General features: G+C 37.2%; 1 protein-coding gene across 1 annotated transcript in view; it reads left to right on the plus strand.

Moving 5' to 3' along the window:
- The first annotated feature begins 658 nt into the window (after positions 1 to 658).
- The window catches only part of SYNE1 (spectrin repeat containing nuclear envelope protein 1), a 306387-nt gene continuing 287405 nt past the window's right edge, over positions 659 to 19640 (plus strand). Inside the window, exon 1 of the mRNA XM_064509137.1 lies at positions 659 to 929. Coding sequence (XP_064365207.1) covers positions 866 to 929 — 64 coding nt within the window. The 5' untranslated portion in view covers positions 659 to 865. The remainder of the gene's footprint in view (positions 930 to 19640) is intronic.

Below are 19640 nucleotides of genomic sequence, written 5' to 3' on the forward strand. Positions count from 1 at the left end.
TGGGGTTTTTTTTGACCAGATTTATCATCAGGTAGGTTTTAGTATAGTTGCAGCAATTTTAAGCTCATGTAGCAGTTGTATTTCAGAGATCTTAATACTAAATGACCCAAAATACAACATTTGTGTGCATTATAAAAGTGAATCTAAGTACAACTTTATGTAATACTATAGTGTGTGAATTTCAGATTAAAGCACACAGTCCAGTGGAATTAGGGATTATCCTGATCAATAATTTACCTGTTCATTTTTAGCGTGATGAAATAGAATGAGAGTTGTACAGCTTTGGTATTTTACCAGGGATTTCATTTTTCCTCCTGCAAGCATAATATTATTTTCATTAATAACTATTACAGTATTACTTTTACATTATTATGTTTAACAGTATTGTTATTTCTAAAACAACATCCACAAATATTGTCATGAAACTATTGATGGCTGGCGCATTGCCAGTTGTTTTTAATGATTTGTTTTTGCATTTTCTTTCCCACTGATTGCCAAGCAAGCTTTCAGCATTAATTGTGTCTCTGGCTTGAGTGTACAGTATGTGCAAAGCATACCACTCCTTGCATGTTAAAATAGCTGTTGAGACTCAGACTTCTTAGTTCTACAGAACTGGTACAAGTTTCCTCTAAGCCATGGTACTTTTTTTTTCAGGCTGCTGAGGTTGCTTAGGAGGACAGTGCTGTTTCACAGTCCCTGTGCGTGCTTTCATTGGACTGAGGGCAGCTGTGACTCACCCAGGCATGCTGTGCTAAAGTGGAGGGTTGAATGCTGAAAGGAATTGCTCCAAGATCTTCATCTCACCCAGGCCAGTGGCTTGGAGGGAAACTTCTGTCAGTGGAAGGGTACTTGCTCCAAGGAGATCATGGCCTCGTCCCGGCTAGCGGCAAGATCTAGAGATATTGCCAATGTCATGCAACGACTTCAAGGTAAGTGACTGACTGTTTGGCTCACTCTGTCATCCATTCATAAAGGGAGGTTCCTACTTTTTACTATAATACAAAGACAGAAAAATATTTCTCAAGTTTAAAAATTGTTCAAAACTTACTGGAAAATGTTTATAGTATATTTGAAGAGCCCTTATTGTATGATTCCTTTGGTATAACGTTAATAATGATGTTTAAAAAGAGGCTATTATTATGAACATGGATCCATGGAATAGGACACTGAATTGATTATTAGACTTTGGTTCTATTTCTCCCACCTAGCTTGACTGTGCAACAGTTTTCTCACAGAGAAGAGAATAGAAATTATTCCTATCCTCTTCCCAGTCTACAGATAGATCTACTGTACTGATAAACTACTATTTGTTAGTATAGTAGTAGTTGATGTCTCCAAACGAGAACTGGACCTCATTATATTAAGCATTGAAAAATTTATTAGTCAGTGAGTTACTAGTATTCAAGTTGATAACCTTTTAAACATCATATCACAGGATGTCTTTGCAGTATTCACTGATTGGAGGTTACACATGTATTAAGCTTATTATAATAAAGCATGACTAAATAAAGTTATTGTCTTAAATTGTTAGAAGTTATAAACCTAGAAGCTGTAGCTAAAAGCTTGCATTCAGGATGTCTGTTTTTCTCAGGATGATGCTGTTGACTAGAAGGAAGTTATTGTCAGTGCTGCTAAAGGTTTCATTCCTGTTAACGTTAAAGTTTAGCTGTGAATCCCTGAGCTTGTACTTCTTTACACACCAACTTTTCATTGACTTCAACAGAAGGTTATATGCACAGAACCAATGCTAGCTTCTTCTGCGTCTTCTAAACCTTGAATCTTTATCCTCCCTTGTTTTTTCCTTCTGGTTATTGTTTTTCAGTTACGATGGAATATCTGAACTCAGCTTCCCAGCCAGTAGATGCAACTAGTGTGCATAATTTCAATGTACCCACAGCTGATAAAACAGTGCATAAATAAAGATGGAGAATCTCTCTTCTTTAGGCCTGCTACGTCACTTTTGCAACTCCAAGATGTTTCTGCTTGATGTTCTGCAGACTTTTGTACAGTTATCTTTTCCTTGCTATTTTTGTGTCTGGTAATTGATAAGCCACAATTCTGGACAGCTGTTGTTCAAAGTACATACAAACAGATGACAAAGAAATACTCCTTTGCCAGAGAAGCTGTTATTTAAACATTAGGATAATAAACTCCAGATAGACACAAACAAATAAGAGAGTGCAAGGGAGCAATGAGGCAATATTCGTCAGACAAGAGACAGGGGTCTCAGTATGCTGTATGTATCACAGTATGCTGTATGTCTAAAAGAAATCCTGCTTTTTATAAGTATTCCCCCAAAAAGGAGAGAATTGAAGCAAGGAATGAAATAGTTATGGAATTTGAGCCTATCTATCTGTGGAATATGAAGAAATGTGTGGGAGAAATCACCGGGATGCTTAATGCTTTTTAAGGTATAGTGCAAATGAAAGGATCAAGGAGTTCAGCAGTGTTCAGGGCAGGTTATTCAGACTAGTACCCTAAAGCAATGAGTGAGGGGGATGCTACAGAAGGTATTTACAGAGCATCTGGAATATCAGTAATCGGATCATTGTATCGTAACCTAAATATCTGTAAAGCTGTTACTGACAAAATGGCTGTTCTGTTTACTTGTTCCTTGTTTTTGTTCACAAAATTGTTCTTCATTTTCATATACTTTGCTCTGTTGAAGTCCGCTGCATAGTTCAGAGTTCTGTATGTTTCTTTAAATTATTTTTGCTTGATGTCCCCCCAAAACGTGAACTCTTAAGACCATTTAGGAGAGTAAAATGTATGAAACTAAAGGCAAATTTGGCACTGCTTGTTAGTTTGCAGCCATAGCTGTAGCTGGATTCTTTGCCTATCAGATGAAATCAGTTTGGCTTGGTATTGTTAGGATCTGTCTTCTGCTGCAGAAGCACTACTTCAATAAATACTTCACCTTTGCCAAGATTTATAGCACTTGAAGCCTAAGTCTCTTTTTAGGCTGAAGTTCTGCATTATGGATGAGCAGACAATCTGCATTGCGACTACTGTACCCTTTGTGAATTAAGGTTATTCTACCTTTCAGAAATTATAATGAACTGAAATACAGGCAGGTATGGACACAGGAACGTGGAGATATATATTGGCATGTTTGCATGTATCTATGCAGTGGGAGCTGGTCGCACCGCTCAAGGTGACAGTAAAATTGATAATATTCATTGCGTAACAGGAACTGACTTGGCTGGGGGATCCTTAGTCAATGTGGAATAACAGCTCTGCTCTATATCATCTGTTTTTTACCTGGCCTTAAGCTGAGGCAGGATAGTTTTCCTTGTGTGATGCAGTTGGAGAGTGTTGCAACATGGCAGTGCTGGGAATTCATTGGGGTTGAAGGAGAGAGAGACAGCATGTTGTGCTCCGTCCTCCACCCTTGTCTCATGTTCATCTGACAAGTGGCCACTAAGTGCTTGTGGTGGGAGGGTGCAGGAAAGACCAGAAAAATCTTACTACTCAGTGGAATTCTTAACTCCAATTTTGAAATCTCTGATGTACATACTGTAAACAGATGGAGTCATATCAGCTTTCCTAAAAAACATCACAGATCAACAAAGGTTTTTGTTTTTTTCTTTCTTTCTATTTCCAGCTGCTTCCCCTTGTTGGTGGTTATGGCATGTGCAGCTGAAAATGTAAATGTTATAAAGTTTTTGAATAAAGTCACATATCACTGCCTCAGAAATTCACTTGGGACAGACAATCATAAAGATGGGCAGAGTGCTGGGCTGCGAGTGTGTATGCAGGCTGTGCACCACCGACTGCGGTGCCCGCACAAGTTCCTGCTGCAACATCACTCTCTGGGCAGATGAATATAAGATCTACTCCTTTAGTCTAGGTCAGGCTGGAGGTAGGAGAGAGGTGGATGCGGAGGGTAAGATATATCATCTCTTACTTCATTATTCCTGTCATCCTAATAAAAAGTCAGACATAGGGCTATTCAATTTGGCTCAGTCTGCAGTCAAGGGAGAGAGATAGACATCTCTAGAGGGAATTTTATCCCCTCTGTCACTATGCCCAAAATGGGTATAGATTTTTGAATTTTAATTAATGAGGGCATGTTTCGAAAGAGAAATACTTGCTATTTCATTTTTATTCTGGGAGTATTATAACATATATAATAGGCAAGGATTATAGAAAAACATGGCCTTTCCACTTTAAACTGGGGGGACTCTGAGATTTTTGTTTGTTTGTTTAATAATCAGGAATGTAAACAGAAATCTGTGGAAGCCATAGTTTTCCTCCATCTCGCTGTTTTGCTAGACGCATACCCTTTCCTGTCTGTGGCTAGCATCTTTCCACTAGCTTCTGCTTACTGCATATCCTTCACTCAGCACAAGTTCGAACGGGTGCTGCCCTGCTCTGTTGCAGCTGGGTCAGGCAAGTGAGGTCTTCAGGGATGTAACAGGTGATGCGACCACTTCAGGAAGTAATATAACCTAAGACAGGTGGTTAAGAAGGGTATAATTCATCTTCTTAAGGTGCCTATTTCTCCTCACTGGCTGCAGAGAGATCTGAGAGAGTATAGAGGAGACATCTGACTTTGAATTTGTGAAGAACCCCAACTTTGAAGTTGTATGGAATACACCTCAATGGTCTTCTCTTTGTAAAATGTGTTGCTTGCTAGCAAAATTCAAGTTTTTTCTAATGTAGCTTATGTGCACTAGTTTACTCGTTCATGTCATAAAAGCACTTGCAGAATCTGAACAGAGCTGGCGCCTACCACTAGATTGAATCACGTTCTTGGGACTGTCTTTGGGTTTGCTCAGGGCCGTACGCAAAGGCAGCAATATTTAGCCTGTATGAAGTGCAAGTTTCACAGGAATTCCAGCTAGTCATATGCTGAAGATTTTGATAGTATTTTTAATAGCTGTAAAAAACAAAACAAGGGGTGCTGGAATACAAGCTAATAAGAACCTCATGTGTTTGTAATCTCTAGTGTCATGAAATTCAGTCTTTAAGTACTACACTAATGGGCAAGCTGTGCAGTCATGCTTGGAAGAATTTTTAGGAAGCAGACATGCTGTTCCGTTGAAAAAAAATGACAATGTCCCACGCTTCTTGACCTTGCTGACTTGCTCTTACTGGCTTGTAAAGTGATATCAAACAGTCATTGTATCATACTATTACCACAGGCTTCTTTTTCCTCTCACTTTCCCTCCCTCTGTTTGTTTCTTCAAATTTCTCGTTTAGTAGTCTCTGCCAGGCAGAGATTTTTCTGAGTGGTATTGTGTTCATTATTGGATGGTCCATTCAGTCAAGCAGACGTTTTTGTCCTTATCTATAGCGGATGACAACAACTCTGCCTGTGTTACAATCCTAGTACATATGCCGCTTAAGTTATACTAACATCACTGATATTGGAAGGCTGTTATCCATTTTAACACCATTCAGTAGAACCAGTTCTATGATGTACAAAGTAGAGCAATTTAAGCAATATTCTGTTACAACGGAAACAATTTACAATCTTAAAGAAAAAAAACATACAAATGATACAAAAGCTTAAAACATGTCTTCTCAATCTTCTGGGTGGTTCTGATAAATAATTCTATCTGGGTTGTACAATTTTTCTTATAAGGGTCTTAAGCTGATTTTGGCTTGGGAGAATCTTGGGCTTTTGTAAACTTCCTGTAGATAAACTTCATAGTGCAGAAAAACTTGAATGGGAAAGAAAGTAACATGGTCATTCACAAAGACCCATTACAAGGGAAAGGGGAGAGTTCTAGTCTTTCTAGTAGTCTTCACAAAGCTCCTGAAAATTTCAGTACACACAGGACAAAATAGCTCAAAGTGCAATAATTGGTTTATTTCAAGCTACATACACCTGTGTATTATCTTTAATTTTATGCCTTCCTTATATTAATGCTATTCACAGAATAGGTTGTTTTTCTTCTGGATTGTCCTTCCTTCCTTCTTTATTATTATTCTTACTGACTCTCTTTTTTCCCCTTTCTTTTACATCCTAAAATTCTTTCTTATCCATACTGTGTTATCAGTAGCCATTAATCAAACATAGGTGTGTGTTTTTTTTTTTTTTTTTTTTTTAAGGTAAGAGGCCCTTTGTTAATATATGCCCTTACCAGCCTTTCTGTTTCGTTGTTTTCTAATTCAGCTGTGCCAACAGTTGCAGTTTAACATTAAGCTAAGCTGATTTAAGAGATACCTGCTACTGAAAGCTACCTTGTTTCCCTGGGTGTCAGTTACCAACTTTATGTCCACCAGCGTGGCTTTTTCTCTTACCTTAGATCTGGACCAGCTGAAAATTGGTTTTGTGGAGGTCAGATGAGCTCTGGTGACAGGTAAACTGAAAGTGTCAGGGTCTCCCCTTCCAGTGCCATTTACCATTTTATCTGCTGTGAATCAAACCACCACCTTACATTTGTAAATCTAAGTGAGACTTAAAAGTTGTGCTTAGTCAGGAGGAGAGTGCTGTGCAGCTTGCACAGTTGAGTTTTGCTTCCTCATCACAAATATGGCCCTGGTTAAGGTGACTGTCTCTCAAGATTGCTGATATATATTGGTTCCATGTAGTCTTTCTGCTGCCTTTTCTGTGCAGACCTTTGCTCTCTGAAATGTCAGTTTGATTCTTGCAGTTTTTTTGAGATTTAGAAGATTCTTGAAATGCAGAGGATGCCAAGGTAAATTACTCTCCCTCTCAAGTGAGCAATTTGTTAGCCATTGACAGTAGGTTAAGGGAAAATAGTTATAGAAGACCAGGATATGAAGGCCCAAGGAAATCTAAATCATGACTTGAATCTGAATAGCATTACAGCCCACATGTTGCTTAGCAGGAATTAAAGCAGGATTTCAATAACTTTTTTTTTGTAGTGTGGGAGAATTAAAGTTAATAGATATTATTTCAGAACAAAATATTGAGTAGTAAGATGTATGTGGGAAAGTTAAGACAGCTTCACAGCTGGGCAGAAAATCATGAAAGGGTAAAAAAGGGTGAGAAAAGAGATCAGGTGTTTTCATTTACTAAAGCAACAACATGTGAAAGAGTTAGGCTGCAGCTAGGGAGATTCAGGTTAAATATTAGTTAACGGTAAATGAGGAGACTTGCTAAGGCTAGTTAGGAAATCACTATTGCTAGGAGTATTTAATTCTGGTTTATGTATATGGAAAATAATACTGTGAGAATTCACTTCAAGTCTCTTCTAACCCAGAAGAGTTGGAGGAAATACGCAGAGATAATCTGATGCATTGCTGGTGTAGATTAGCTCTGAGCTACCTGTAGATACTGTAGAAACATATGGGAAAGGATAACAAAGCAGTAAGTAGTAGCACAAATGACTAAAGTATGCACTGAATTCTTAATGTTGTGTTGTATTAGGGAATGTTTTATCATATAGAGTAATAAAATGTAGTGCAGTGAAAAGAACTTTTTTTTTTTTCCTTGGACTGTAATTGGCTTTCATTCTGTGCACTTCTCAAGGAGAGTTCAGTCCTGGGTCAGTCTGTGCAATGGAGCATTTCTTTTAGTGCAGCATTTTTGGATTTTAGTTCAGAGTTTTTTGCTTTGCTTACAGATTCCAAGTTAGAGATTTAAATTTCCTATTTTTTTAAACTGATATTGCCATCTCATTTGTCCTGTTCTTCTGCTTTTTCTCCCAAAGTGAATTACATGGTGCAGATCATATTTCCACCTAATTTTCTTCTTTGCTAGCACTTCTGATGATGATAGCACAGTTCCTAAGATGGGTAGACTAATTATGCTCCTCTATGTTTGGATGATGGTTATGCAGAATACAAAGCACTAGAGATCACACAGTTGGTATAAATGATAAACATATATATTTGCATTTAAGTTGCTATTTAAGAAAAATGAATGTAATTTTTCTGTTTTCATCAGGAATAAAATATATATTTAGGCTGGAAAATGACATTTAAGTGCCTTATATTGAGATTGTTTGTTTCAGTTTGATTCTGAAGGGCCATAGTTCAAAAACTGGAATTCTTATGTTCTCATATAGTACACTGAGGACAGTATTCATCAGACAAAATGTAAAAGAAATCCTCCTTGTCTCTCTCTATAGATAATGGACAAAAATGGTGTTTATGAAGCACAATTTGTCTTATCTTAGAGAAAATATTAAAAAATGTCAGAAGAATTGTAATTTATGTCAGCCCATCTCTACTGACTCCATTCCACTCAGCCTGGAGTGATGAGTTCAGATGTAGGTGTCTTCACTCCAGATGTTTAAAGTTGATTGTAATAAATCCCTGTGTGAGGTTCAAAACCTGTTTTGAATTAAAAGGTATATCTGTATGTTTTGGCATAAAATTAAGAAGCATCAGATTTTATCTTAAAATAGCATCTGCCATGTTACTAGAGTGAAAGGGCTGATATTTCAAGATGTCTGAAAATATAGACAACTATGTGTCAATTCTGAAGGTTTAGTAAAGATAAAGATTTTTTTGAGAAGGAAAATATTACAGCGATGGGTATTTTTGAGAACACTGTCTCTATTTTGATAAGGTGCTAGACAGACAGTTGATTCTTAGTAATAGTGTTGGGCTGAGGATATCAGGAACCAGAATATGTTCAAATTATTATGTTTTTTTTTTCTTTGCAGGTTATGATATTTGTCATTGTTGTGTTTTGTAGCATCTAATCATTTACTGTTTATAGTATACTGCAGACTTGAAAATTAAGCTTCATCTTCTCACAGCTGTCTTACAGTATCTTCCTACAATAGCTTTTGTACACTTTAATGTATTATTAAATCTGAATATGAAAAATTGTGATCATGATAAATAACCTTCCCTTTTGGAATGCCAGGTCTGTTATTTCTTTTTTAATACTAGAGGAACTGAAAACTACAGAAGGACATGTCTCTTGCCCTTAGTAACTAATTAATAAAGAATTAAAATAGTTTTGTAGAGGAAGTGCTTATGTTTCTACACTGATATAAAGGCTTGTGTAGTGTAAAGGAAAAATACTTAAGTGGGAAGGTTCTACTGTTTTCCTGCAATCTTGCTTTACGCTTCTGTGGAAATCAGAAGCCTCACCACCATTAATTATCCATGATGATAATATACTTCAGAGAATATACTTGAAAGTAGATAAAACACATAGAAACAAAAAATAAGCCCTAACAATTATTAACAATTTATTCCACAGATTATTTCTTGAGTGCATTTTTTGTTTTGTACTTCTGACTTCATTTGCTTAAAAATATCTTACTTCTGTCACAAAGCTTCTCCTTGTGAGTCATATCACAGAATTCTAATTTTAGACTCGCCCTGAGTTTCGATGGCAATTGTATATGTATCCAAGTGAAATGTCTATCATTGTGTGCAACAGGCTACTTGTTCTGCCTTTCATCTGAGATGAGGAGCCTTTATGAGGGAAGTGTCAACAACCTATTAAGAATCCAGTAGTTCATTTAAAAAAGAAAAGCGAACCAGAAAATATCTAGCTCTTTGGCATTCACTTATCCACAGTGAGCTAAGAAGAGATGTTCGAAATATAACTTCCTGTAAACTGTAATATAATTGATTAACTAATTACACCTGTGTAACTTTTAAATTCTGTTTGCTTTCTTTTGGGGTGTATGTTTTGTTTTTCTCATTTGCTAGTAGACTTTAGTTTGGGGCCTGTCCACATGTAATGTATTTTTCAGAATGTGTGTGAAGGAACTGGGGCTAACTTATGATAATTATTAAAGCTACCTCTACCTGTCTATTGAAACAGACTTTTAAATTCAGTAACAGAACTGTTAGGGAACTAGTAGAAAAGCACCACAATGTTTCAAGATAAGTAACCTCCAGGTAAACATGGAAGAAGAGATAACTCCAAGTTAGTGTTCTGTGAGGTTGGTTCTTTGTGCAGTTCCTGGGCTGGAGCCCAAAATCTCCCCAGAGGCCAGACCCCACATCTCAATCTCCTCTGCCGTGAAGCTCTGTCTATTTTATCTATCCATAATGCTGTCACTGCAGAAGACGAATCCTAGTTGTTAACTGATAGTATTATGAAATACTGTTTGGAGTTTCATTACATGGAACAGGAACATTAGCTTATTAATAGATGTAATTTATGTAACTTTTACTGTAATTTCACAAGATTTTATGTAATTACATTTCCATATTTGTTATGTGGTCTTTAGTACTTTTAAGAGGATTATGCTTCTGTTCATGCACATTGGTTTAAGTGTATATGGAGAATCTATGCAAGTTCTTCCTAACACTTTTAGGCTTGTGACACAAACCTGCAAAACCTATGGAGTTCCAAGTTAAAGACAGTCATTGTATTCACCCTGATAAGACGTATGTCTGGAAGCATTTAATAACATCTTGTACCTACATAGCTGTTGCTGCAGAATGAGAGTTACAATTTAGCTTGCTCAGGTGACTGACTGATTTTTTTTCTTTTTATCTGTGCCAGTGTAATTCCCAAGGAAAACTCATCATCTCCTTTCAGAGATGGCAAAGGCCTGTACAAATGTGAAACATAATTTCTATACTTTGTGCACATAACCCATAAAGCCAGCTGGTATAGTTTGACATAACTGTGTAGGTTGTCATATCTCTATTGACTTTTTTGGAGCTTATGATTGACATACCTGGAGAGGTACAGCTTTTTCAACTACTATAGTGTCAAGGACCATATCTCAGTGTTGGGTTTTTTTGTGTATGCCTTTACATTTGCCTAGTAAATATTAAAAAAAAAAAAAAAAAAAAAAAAAAAAAAAAGCTGCTCCATTCCAGACTTCGTGAATGCAGCAGCTGTTCCATAAGGGCTTTATCTTAAGCTTATTAAAACAAGGGAAAAATCTTCTTTCTGTAAGGTGACGGGAATCAACTATAACAGCAATAGTAGGTGAACAGTATTGCTGCTATCTTTGCAGTCTTAGGTGGGGGGGAAATGCCTTATATACATTCTTGAATACTGTGACCTTGTACAGGGCCAAACCAGCATACCAAAACAAAGCACTATGTTTACTTGCTGTTATTGCCTAATATATGGAAAAAATGCTCACTTAGGTTGGAGTACGTAGCCTTCAGACTTGGCTATTGGTAAGAAACTATGCTTATTTGTGGTAAACTCAATTTTTGGACTATGCTCTCATTCTCTCAAATGTATTACGGTAAAGTATTATTACAATTGAACTGATGTAAAGGCCTGTCTCTTCATTCTGCTTATTTTGCCTGGGGTTTCTATTTTATTGTCTCATTTGCCAGCATGTAGTTAGGCTTTTCCAGCTTATAATGGTGCAGCCATTTCAGATACTGAGTCAGAACTGACTGCGGATTGGCGCTTGCTTAGGAGTTAGCTGCAGATAGAGCCACACTTCCAGTTAGTATAGTTATTCAGGAGAGAACTGGCACCTCTTACGACAAGAGTGATGAGTTGCTAATCCAGTCATGTTAAGAATCCAACCATTCTCTGTTATTAGATGGGCTATGCACTTGAGTTTTGTTCTGCAGCTTGGACGCTGTTAGCCCATTCATGTGTATCTTGTGTACAGGAGAGGAGGAGTACAAGAAATACCTTTTAATGGAAGTTAGAAAGCTTGCACCCTTTTCCAAACAAGGAGAGAAGTGCTCAGGAATGGATCCTTTGCTGAGATTTGATTGGTAGCAAGGTTTTGTACTTACGGTTGAGCTGCGTTTCTGAGCTTTGCTGGCTTTTTTTGCCTGGTGGACTGCATGATCATGGACTCTCAGCTCATAGAGGGGAGGTAGTGTTTAAGAAAGCCAAAAATGGGCCTTGTGAACAGGCAAGAGAGGTTCAATCCCAAATCAGTGAAAAACTGAATGTGATCAAGCTGCTGTGCTAGCTGGAGGTCCTCTGGGCACAAAGATCTATTAGTAGATGTGAGTTACAGTAATAAAACATGGATAATCATACCCTGATTGAGACTGATTAGACAGGACATTAGGCTAATTAACCTGGATTTCTGGCTGCTTTAAATTACTGAAGTTGTGCAATGCAGCAAGAATAAGATTTGAAAAGGTATGTAGACACCTAGAGAAAGACATTGGCATAAAAAGGCATAGATATGCATTTTTTTATACCCCTTTAGCTGACTCTCTTCAATTTTTGAGACTTAAATACTTCATAATCTGATCCATAAATATACATATAAATTGGATTAATAATCTTTAACAGTATTAGCATTTAGAAATTAGCAAGAAGACCTTGCTTATTTGCAAGTTTATTTAATGCCATCAAAAGAGTTAATATTTAAAAACATGTATACTTATTTATCAGTGGTAACTGTTTGTGAGCTGAAGTTACTGGGCTATCCTTTTGTTATGAAGTGAATATCCATTATATAAAAGTGAAGCTGTGTAACAATCTTGTTTGTATTTCCAAAATACATATCTGTCCTGCCAAAGCAATAGCTGTAAAGGGAGAATGTATTACTGCTTTTTCATTCAAATCAGACCCTTTTTGAATATAAAGCTCTGAATGTTACTGTGGAGTTGCTGCTTTCTGCTTTCCAAAGAGGCAGAAGTTCACTTTGTGTTTGGGTGTGTGTTTGTGGTCCTCCAGTTGACTGTATCAGCAGCAGAAAATCTACTCTTTCTCTGTGGCAATGTATTGTAGAAGGGAGAAGAATCTTATCTGGGTAATCTTCTTTCTTGGTCTTACTTTCCAGAATCTCCTTTTATTTGGACACTTTGGTAAGCTGGTATACAGCCTAGTTGCATAATACTTTCTTTTTTTTTTTTTTTTCCCCATAATCCTGAGCCTGCCTTTTCATTTGTGTCATTGCAAAGAAAGCTGTGGGTGTGACCAACTATCAGAAGTGGCTTAATAAATAGAAGGAATCATGAATGGTTAATTTCAGTGTTTACACATAGTTTCTAAGAGACTAGTAGTTCATGCTCGCTATCTCCATGTGTTTATGTTTGAGATTTGAATTCTATTCACGTATTCCCTGGGGAAACTTGTGTCTGCACAAAAACTCATGCTTCATATTCATATTTAGCAGTGAGAAGCCTTCAAGTTTACAAAGGGAATTATATACATTTATGAATGAGATTAAATAAGATAATTATATATGTTATACTAATTTTTAAGTAGTCAAGCTATCTTTCTAAGTTTTTGTTGAATTTTGAAAGTGTTATGTACTTAAGTATACGCTGTGTCACCTGTGAGGGTGGTAAGGTTAGTTAATACCATTTTCCAGATGGAGCTGAAACAGAAGAAGGTCTCATTCTCTCACCTGCCAAGTAAGTGTGGGATGCAGCATGGCCTTTACTGCAGTTAAGGAGTAAGTTAGTTCCCAAAACTCTATCGAGTTGCTTAAGTAACAGCTTATATCTACAGATTGGGTGCACATACATCTACCAATGCCTACTAATAGCTACATCTGTTGCTTATTAATAGCTGTTTATTCAGTGAAGGCCCAAAGTAGTGGAAGAATCAACTGTGTCCACAAGAACAGAAAGTAGCTTGAAACTTGGCTTAAAATTTGCAGTTTATACATTCAACAGCATGTTTGAAGAGTCACTCTGTAGGTTTCAACAGTATATTTTTATTCAAGTTTTCTGTATTATTATATATTAGTAGCCAAGCATTTTTGAAATTGTAAAGCTACAGTGCTTTTCTTTTTAATAATTTATTCTTGGCGTAGTTAAAACAGAGAACCTCATAGTCACAAACAGCCAGCTATTTAGAACAACAGCTGTGACAATACAATGATTGTTCTCTGACTGAAATTCAAGCTACCAGTAGATTTTTACTTAAATAAGGAATCTATTCCTTGTCTCTTGCAGACTTCAGTGAGTAGTTAATTAACATAACATTAGTATATGTGGTTAAAGAGCTCAGGTTACTGGCACAGGCTTACGATGGAGTTTAAAAGTATCAACCTGAACTATGGTGATGTCTGGGATAATACAAAAGAAAGAGATAAACACATGAAAATGTGTGTAGAAAAAGAAAAGATTGGAGGGGATTGCTCAAAATTCTGGACAGCCATTTAGTTCATGTTGCCAAAGTAGAAAGTGTAAGGCAAAGGAATCGGAGCTGAATGGAAGATTAAATGCCCTTAAAGGCAATAATCCTATTTCACAGTTTTTTTTTTTTTTTTGTTTTTTTTTTTTAAATGCTTTCTTTGCATCTACCAGTAAGGTAAACCTGTATTTAAAAGTTAGATAAAAGCTATGAATAATGTTTTCAGGGAAACAGAACAAACTGATGTGTAGGAACACACATGTTAAGTGGGGGGGGGGGGGGGGGAAGAAGCAAAAACAAAAGGAACCCAAATGGCTTTCTGATAGGTGGAAATTCTGATGGGCAGGGGGAAGAGAAAAGGAGATGAGGCTGGGTATTGAGAGCAGCAATAACATTGCCTTGAAAAATGAAAGTGGAGAGATAAGCCTTTTACATCTCAAAACATAAAAAATGAGCATGGCAAGATTTGTAATCATGTTTATTGATTGTGAAATGCCTTAGTCCCAATCAATGCCTAAGAGCATGTTTACCCTACAGTTTGTTTAGTAGTTTACTGTGGAGACACTGCACAGGGTCTGCCAGAAAGAGCCATCTCTGTGTTCCTCTGAAAACCTCCTACCCCAGGGAGGAAACAGACCTAGAGGTCAGACTTTGGTCTGTCAGTAGTCTGTTTAAAAGTCCATACACTACAGAAAGAGAAGTCTCATCTGGATTAGTAATTTTAGCTCTGAATACATTTTAAATGTGCATACAGTCATTATTTGTTTGTTCCCTTTGGTATTTAACTGTTTCTTAAATGCGGGGTTATGCTTTCCTGATCCTGCAGTGTTTTCTTGCTCTTGGGAAGAGTTCTGAATTGTACAGCATGAGCAGTTTATTTTCTGGGTGATAACTTAAAATTCTAAATAATTTGAAGGCCAGAGTCCTTGTAATCAGACTAATGTCATACCAGTCAATTGTTACCTTCTGGTTTTTTTCTCCTTCTCTGGGCTCTTTTTACTAAAAGCTTTTGTTTGGATTTCTTTAGACTTCCAAAACTTTCCATTTCATTAAATCTTTTACTAAGAAATGACTTGGATGAGAGTAAGTTATGTTAGAATTATCTAGCCTTATGAATTTTTTTACCCTTTTTGCTGCAGAACCAGAAGCAGGAAGAGTGCTTGTTAATAGCTGATACCCGCTTGTGATTATGAATGTGCAAAGCTTATTGGTTCAGATATATTTTTAGGCATTGTCAGCTAGATTTGTATTCTGGCACATAAACATTTAACCTGAGATGTTGAGCTCTAAAGATACAATTCAATAGCTTGTCACTGAAAGCCATATGCTCCATACACATCACCTCTTTCGTTCCGTCTCAAACCAGTGCTGGAGGATGCTTTATCATCTGTTCTCAAAATCTCTTTTTTTTTCCCCCCTTTGACTGGACAGAATTTGTGGCTGATTGCCAGCAATGCTGGACGTAAGCTGCTTTGGCGGATTTACCTTTTAAAACTTTGCTTTATTTGGAGGAAAACTCTCATTTCCCACATGCACCCCAAAAAAAAAAAAAGTCGGAGTGAAACAAACTGAGATAAACCTAGTGATAAAATGACAAACTGACAAACTCATTATGGCAAACGAATCCCAAGCTGAAGATGTTCAGTTCACTCTGTAACCACGGAACCACAGTGAGGACTGACTTGCTTTGCTGTTCACCAATAGAGATGAAATCAGATTAAGTTATTGGCTAGGGATATCATGTATAATCTAGTGATCTAACGTCTCTAGTTTCCCCTTTCCTCCCTTCTTACCATCAAAATTAAGAGAAAGCCTTTTACTGCTGTTGAGCCCCAAATACAGATTGAAAATACAGGCAGTATATTATCAGAACACAGTAGTATAAGCCAAGGGCTGTATAGAAAGCATGCAGGGCTTTCTGCTGATGTGTATTGTCCTTGAAGAAGAATCTGAGTAGTTTGGTGAAGGCTGAGAAAGATTTTTTTTTTTTTTTTTTTTTTTTTTTGAGAAGCTGGCACAAGATCTAGTCGATGAGATTGTGATCTAACCTGAAGGAATTCATAATTGTGAAGCCAAAAGAGACTGTAATCACCTAGTCCCGATCACCTACATACTATCAGTCAGGATATGGTTCTGACGTTGTGTGTTTTGTGGGCATATAAAATGAAATGTGGGATGTGTGGAAAAGGGCACAAGGAATCTGTTTTGTTCTCCTTTTGTCAAGTAATAAGCTTTATACTGAGGTAAGTGTGTTCCCGTAGGTGGAAAAGACTGGATGCTTATGAAAGGGAAGACCTCAAACCCTCAACTGAGCAGTGAGCAGTGCATTTCACTTTTTTTTTTTTTTTTTTTTTCCTTATGCTCAGCGATAATTCAAAGTTAGGCAAATAATGCTGCCTCAAGTCATCTGGACAAAAAGTACACAAGAATGTTCTGGGAAAATGAAAAAGGAGCATGTGAGGAAATAAAAAGGGTGAAGTTGTCCAAATGAACAAGTTCCTATTACCTCTTTTGATAAGCAGCTCACATCTACAAATGACCAGTGCTACGATCAGTACATTTACAGAAATGGCAGAAGTGGCTCTGTTCAAATTTAGCACCTCTCTCAATGGATTTAGTGGGGCCCAGATGCAATGAAACCATACCAGAGGGGAAAGTGGTTGGAAGTATAACAGTGTCATACTGTGGAGTTGAGTGTTTTAGGGGCTGCATTCTTGCTCTTGGCAGGATTTTGTATGGATGGGAATCAGGAAGAGATCTCTTTACTCTTTGCTAATCAGTATTTGGGTCAGTTTGAATTTTAAAGTTGGATATGATATTCATTACTGATTTTTTTGTGAACACCAATACCATGCTCCTGTGCATTTCTTTCAACAAGTCTTGAGTTTCTAGTGGCTCCTAGTAGGTCTCTAACCTGGAATTAAAATTTTGAGTGTTACAGTCTTGATCTAACAAATTTATAAATAAACCTATGTGTACACACACACACACACACACACACACACACACACACACTAAAACAGCAACACAGATGTTTCAAGTCCAGCTGATGAAATTATTATCTAAAACAAAAATGCTAATACATCCTGAACTGTAAGTGAGAGTTAATGGAGCATGTAGTTCATTATCTAATTGGCAAAGCCTGAACAAAGCAAATGTAGTAGTGCTATGATAGGTTTAAACTAAGTACTAAAAGCAACGGAAACATCCTTTCGTTCATTTTTATGAAGTAGTTTTTCAGTTAAAAAAACAGCAACGTTGTTCATAGCAAATAAATATTATTACCATATTATTTTGAGTTAGTTTGTTTATTTTGAGTTCCTCCCCATCTTGAAGGCATTTATTTTTTTTATAGCATCCTTGCTCGGAAGGGAAACCTCCTCCTCTTCCATTTGTGGAGAAAAACAGTAAAGCCTGGCCTAGTGCTAGGTCCCATCAAAGAGGCATAGGCAGAAGGCAAGTACCTGTTGTTGCAGAAAGCTGCAGAAAAAATGAACAGATGCAACAAAGGACCCAGCAGCTCTCCCACTGAGCACAGAGCTGTGTAGTCACCAGCATTAGGAAATACTGAGGGCAGAGCTCTCCTTGCAGTCCTGCGCCTCTGCAGAGGTGCTTGGCTTATGGTGCAGGTGGTCTCCCTGGAGACTTTGCAGCTAGAGCTTCACCAGTGTGGCATCCTGTTCTGCGGATGACTCTTGCGTGGCTCATCTGTTTCTGACACAGATGGAGCTTTCTATGCTTTCCTATAATTTTAATGTAATAACTTTGTATATTTATTCATGTAATAATGAGCTTGTCTCTGTGGATTACTGAGGTGAGATTTCTTCTGGGGTGTAGTGTCCAGAGGTCTGTGGACCTTTTGATTTCTGTTCAGGAATACCACACTGATAAATAACCATGTGAAAAATTGTTGTATTTTTTCCTGCATCTCTGTCATGTAGATGTATATGGTGAAATTACTTTTTTTTTAAAAAAAAGTTTTCCTGGGAAGTGACACCACATGAAAAGCCTCTTGGATTATAAACACTTGCTGTGGAAAAGGAGCCATTCTCCTGCTTTAACAAGTAGTTACTGAGGTCATAGCTGTCCTTACCATTCTGTGTGGTACTCCACCCATGCGCTGTTTTCATGAAGAATTGAAATCATGACAAAAAAATCAGAAGGAAATTATTCTTGTGTTGAATTTGTTTTAGTTTTTTTTGTTTGTTTTCCTGAAAGGAAGTTCTTCAGATGCTGGTTATTTTTAGTGCTTATGAAACCAAGAGACAATGAACACTGGCAGGAGCCAGAAAAGCTATGAGCAAATACAGTATTTGTGAAAACTTGCATACATAGAATAACTCATCTGCGTTTGTCCTAACCACTACTATTTCTGGGTATTGGTTTCTTTTAGAGCAAAACAAGTAACCATCCTACAGATGGGGGATTGTGATGTGTCTGGGTGGTCTTTCCTTGTGAAATCACTAAATTACTGTCTTCTGTGACCTAAGGCAAATATAATTGTCCTCTCTACCTGTGATCAAAAAATGCCAAATTCTGTCCTGTTGCAGAACTCCATTTTGCATCTCAGTGGCAAAAATTAAGCCTGAAGACAATTTAATAGGGCTATTGAGGTTTTTATAGTACTTCATACAATTTGAAATTATATATTTTTATAAAAATTAATATAGGTTTCATAACCCATATTTTATAGAATATAAATTTACTGCTTTAATGGCTGTTGTATGGCACTTCTCTGAATAGCAGTAAATGTTACTAGAGCATTTTGAAGATCTTGCAGTCCTGATGGTGATGTTAGATTCTTCAGATCAATGATAGCTGGCAAAAATTAGAGAAGCTGGTGAGGTGTTGTAATTTATTTTGAGGTTTGGACAGGTCTTGAAATGCAGGAACTGGAGGAAGGGAACTGGAGGAAGTAAGTGTGTAGAAGCAACCCACAGCCATTAAGCCACTGGGTCCAGTGACTGATAAAATTGTCATGGACAGTATTTACCTTCAAACAATAGGCAGCACTGATATTAACTAAATTGCAAAGCCAGCATATACAGGCTCTGCTTTATGGAATATTTTCATTACAGATGATCTAGAAACATCTTCATCAAATTCAGCATTGTTTTTCATGCTGTGAGCTACGTGATTAGAAGCTGTAGATGAAGGCTGAAATTTTCACTCAAGGCATCTAATCTGGATTTTCAGATGAAGGCCGTATATGTGAACAACATCAGATGACTTTGTAGACTCAGGAAAAGATGCTGTATTTCTAGATTTTAATTAAACTAATGAATGGTTCAGATGCTTCATATTTGTGAGCTTCAGGGAAAGGTAACTTTGGAAGACTATTTCAAAGGTAAGTGGCTCAACTGCTTGATCTGGTGGGACAGATCAGCCATTTCAGCGAAGGAAAGCAGCATGAAAGCGGAGCAAGAGAAATAAACTATATGATAGATGAGATTGCAGTCATTGGCAGGGCAGGAACAAATGACAGTTTAGAAGATACATGGAGAGACTTGTTTTGTAAGACTAATTACTTTTGTTTGATATGGCAGAAGAAAACCAAAGAAGGAATTAGTTGGGGAAATGACATTGTCTAGGAAGTTACTGGGAAAAAAAAATTTTTTTAGTAGCTGCACACTGTCAGCACAGTAGACTGTGGAAGCAAGACAAAAAAAGGAAGGTGGGTTGGTGAAGGGACAGACAAAGCGTGGACATATATACT

The sequence above is a fragment of the Dromaius novaehollandiae genome, chromosome 3, assembly GCF_036370855.1.
Source record: "Dromaius novaehollandiae isolate bDroNov1 chromosome 3, bDroNov1.hap1, whole genome shotgun sequence".
Classification (NCBI taxonomy): Eukaryota; Metazoa; Chordata; class Aves; order Casuariiformes; family Dromaiidae; genus Dromaius; species Dromaius novaehollandiae.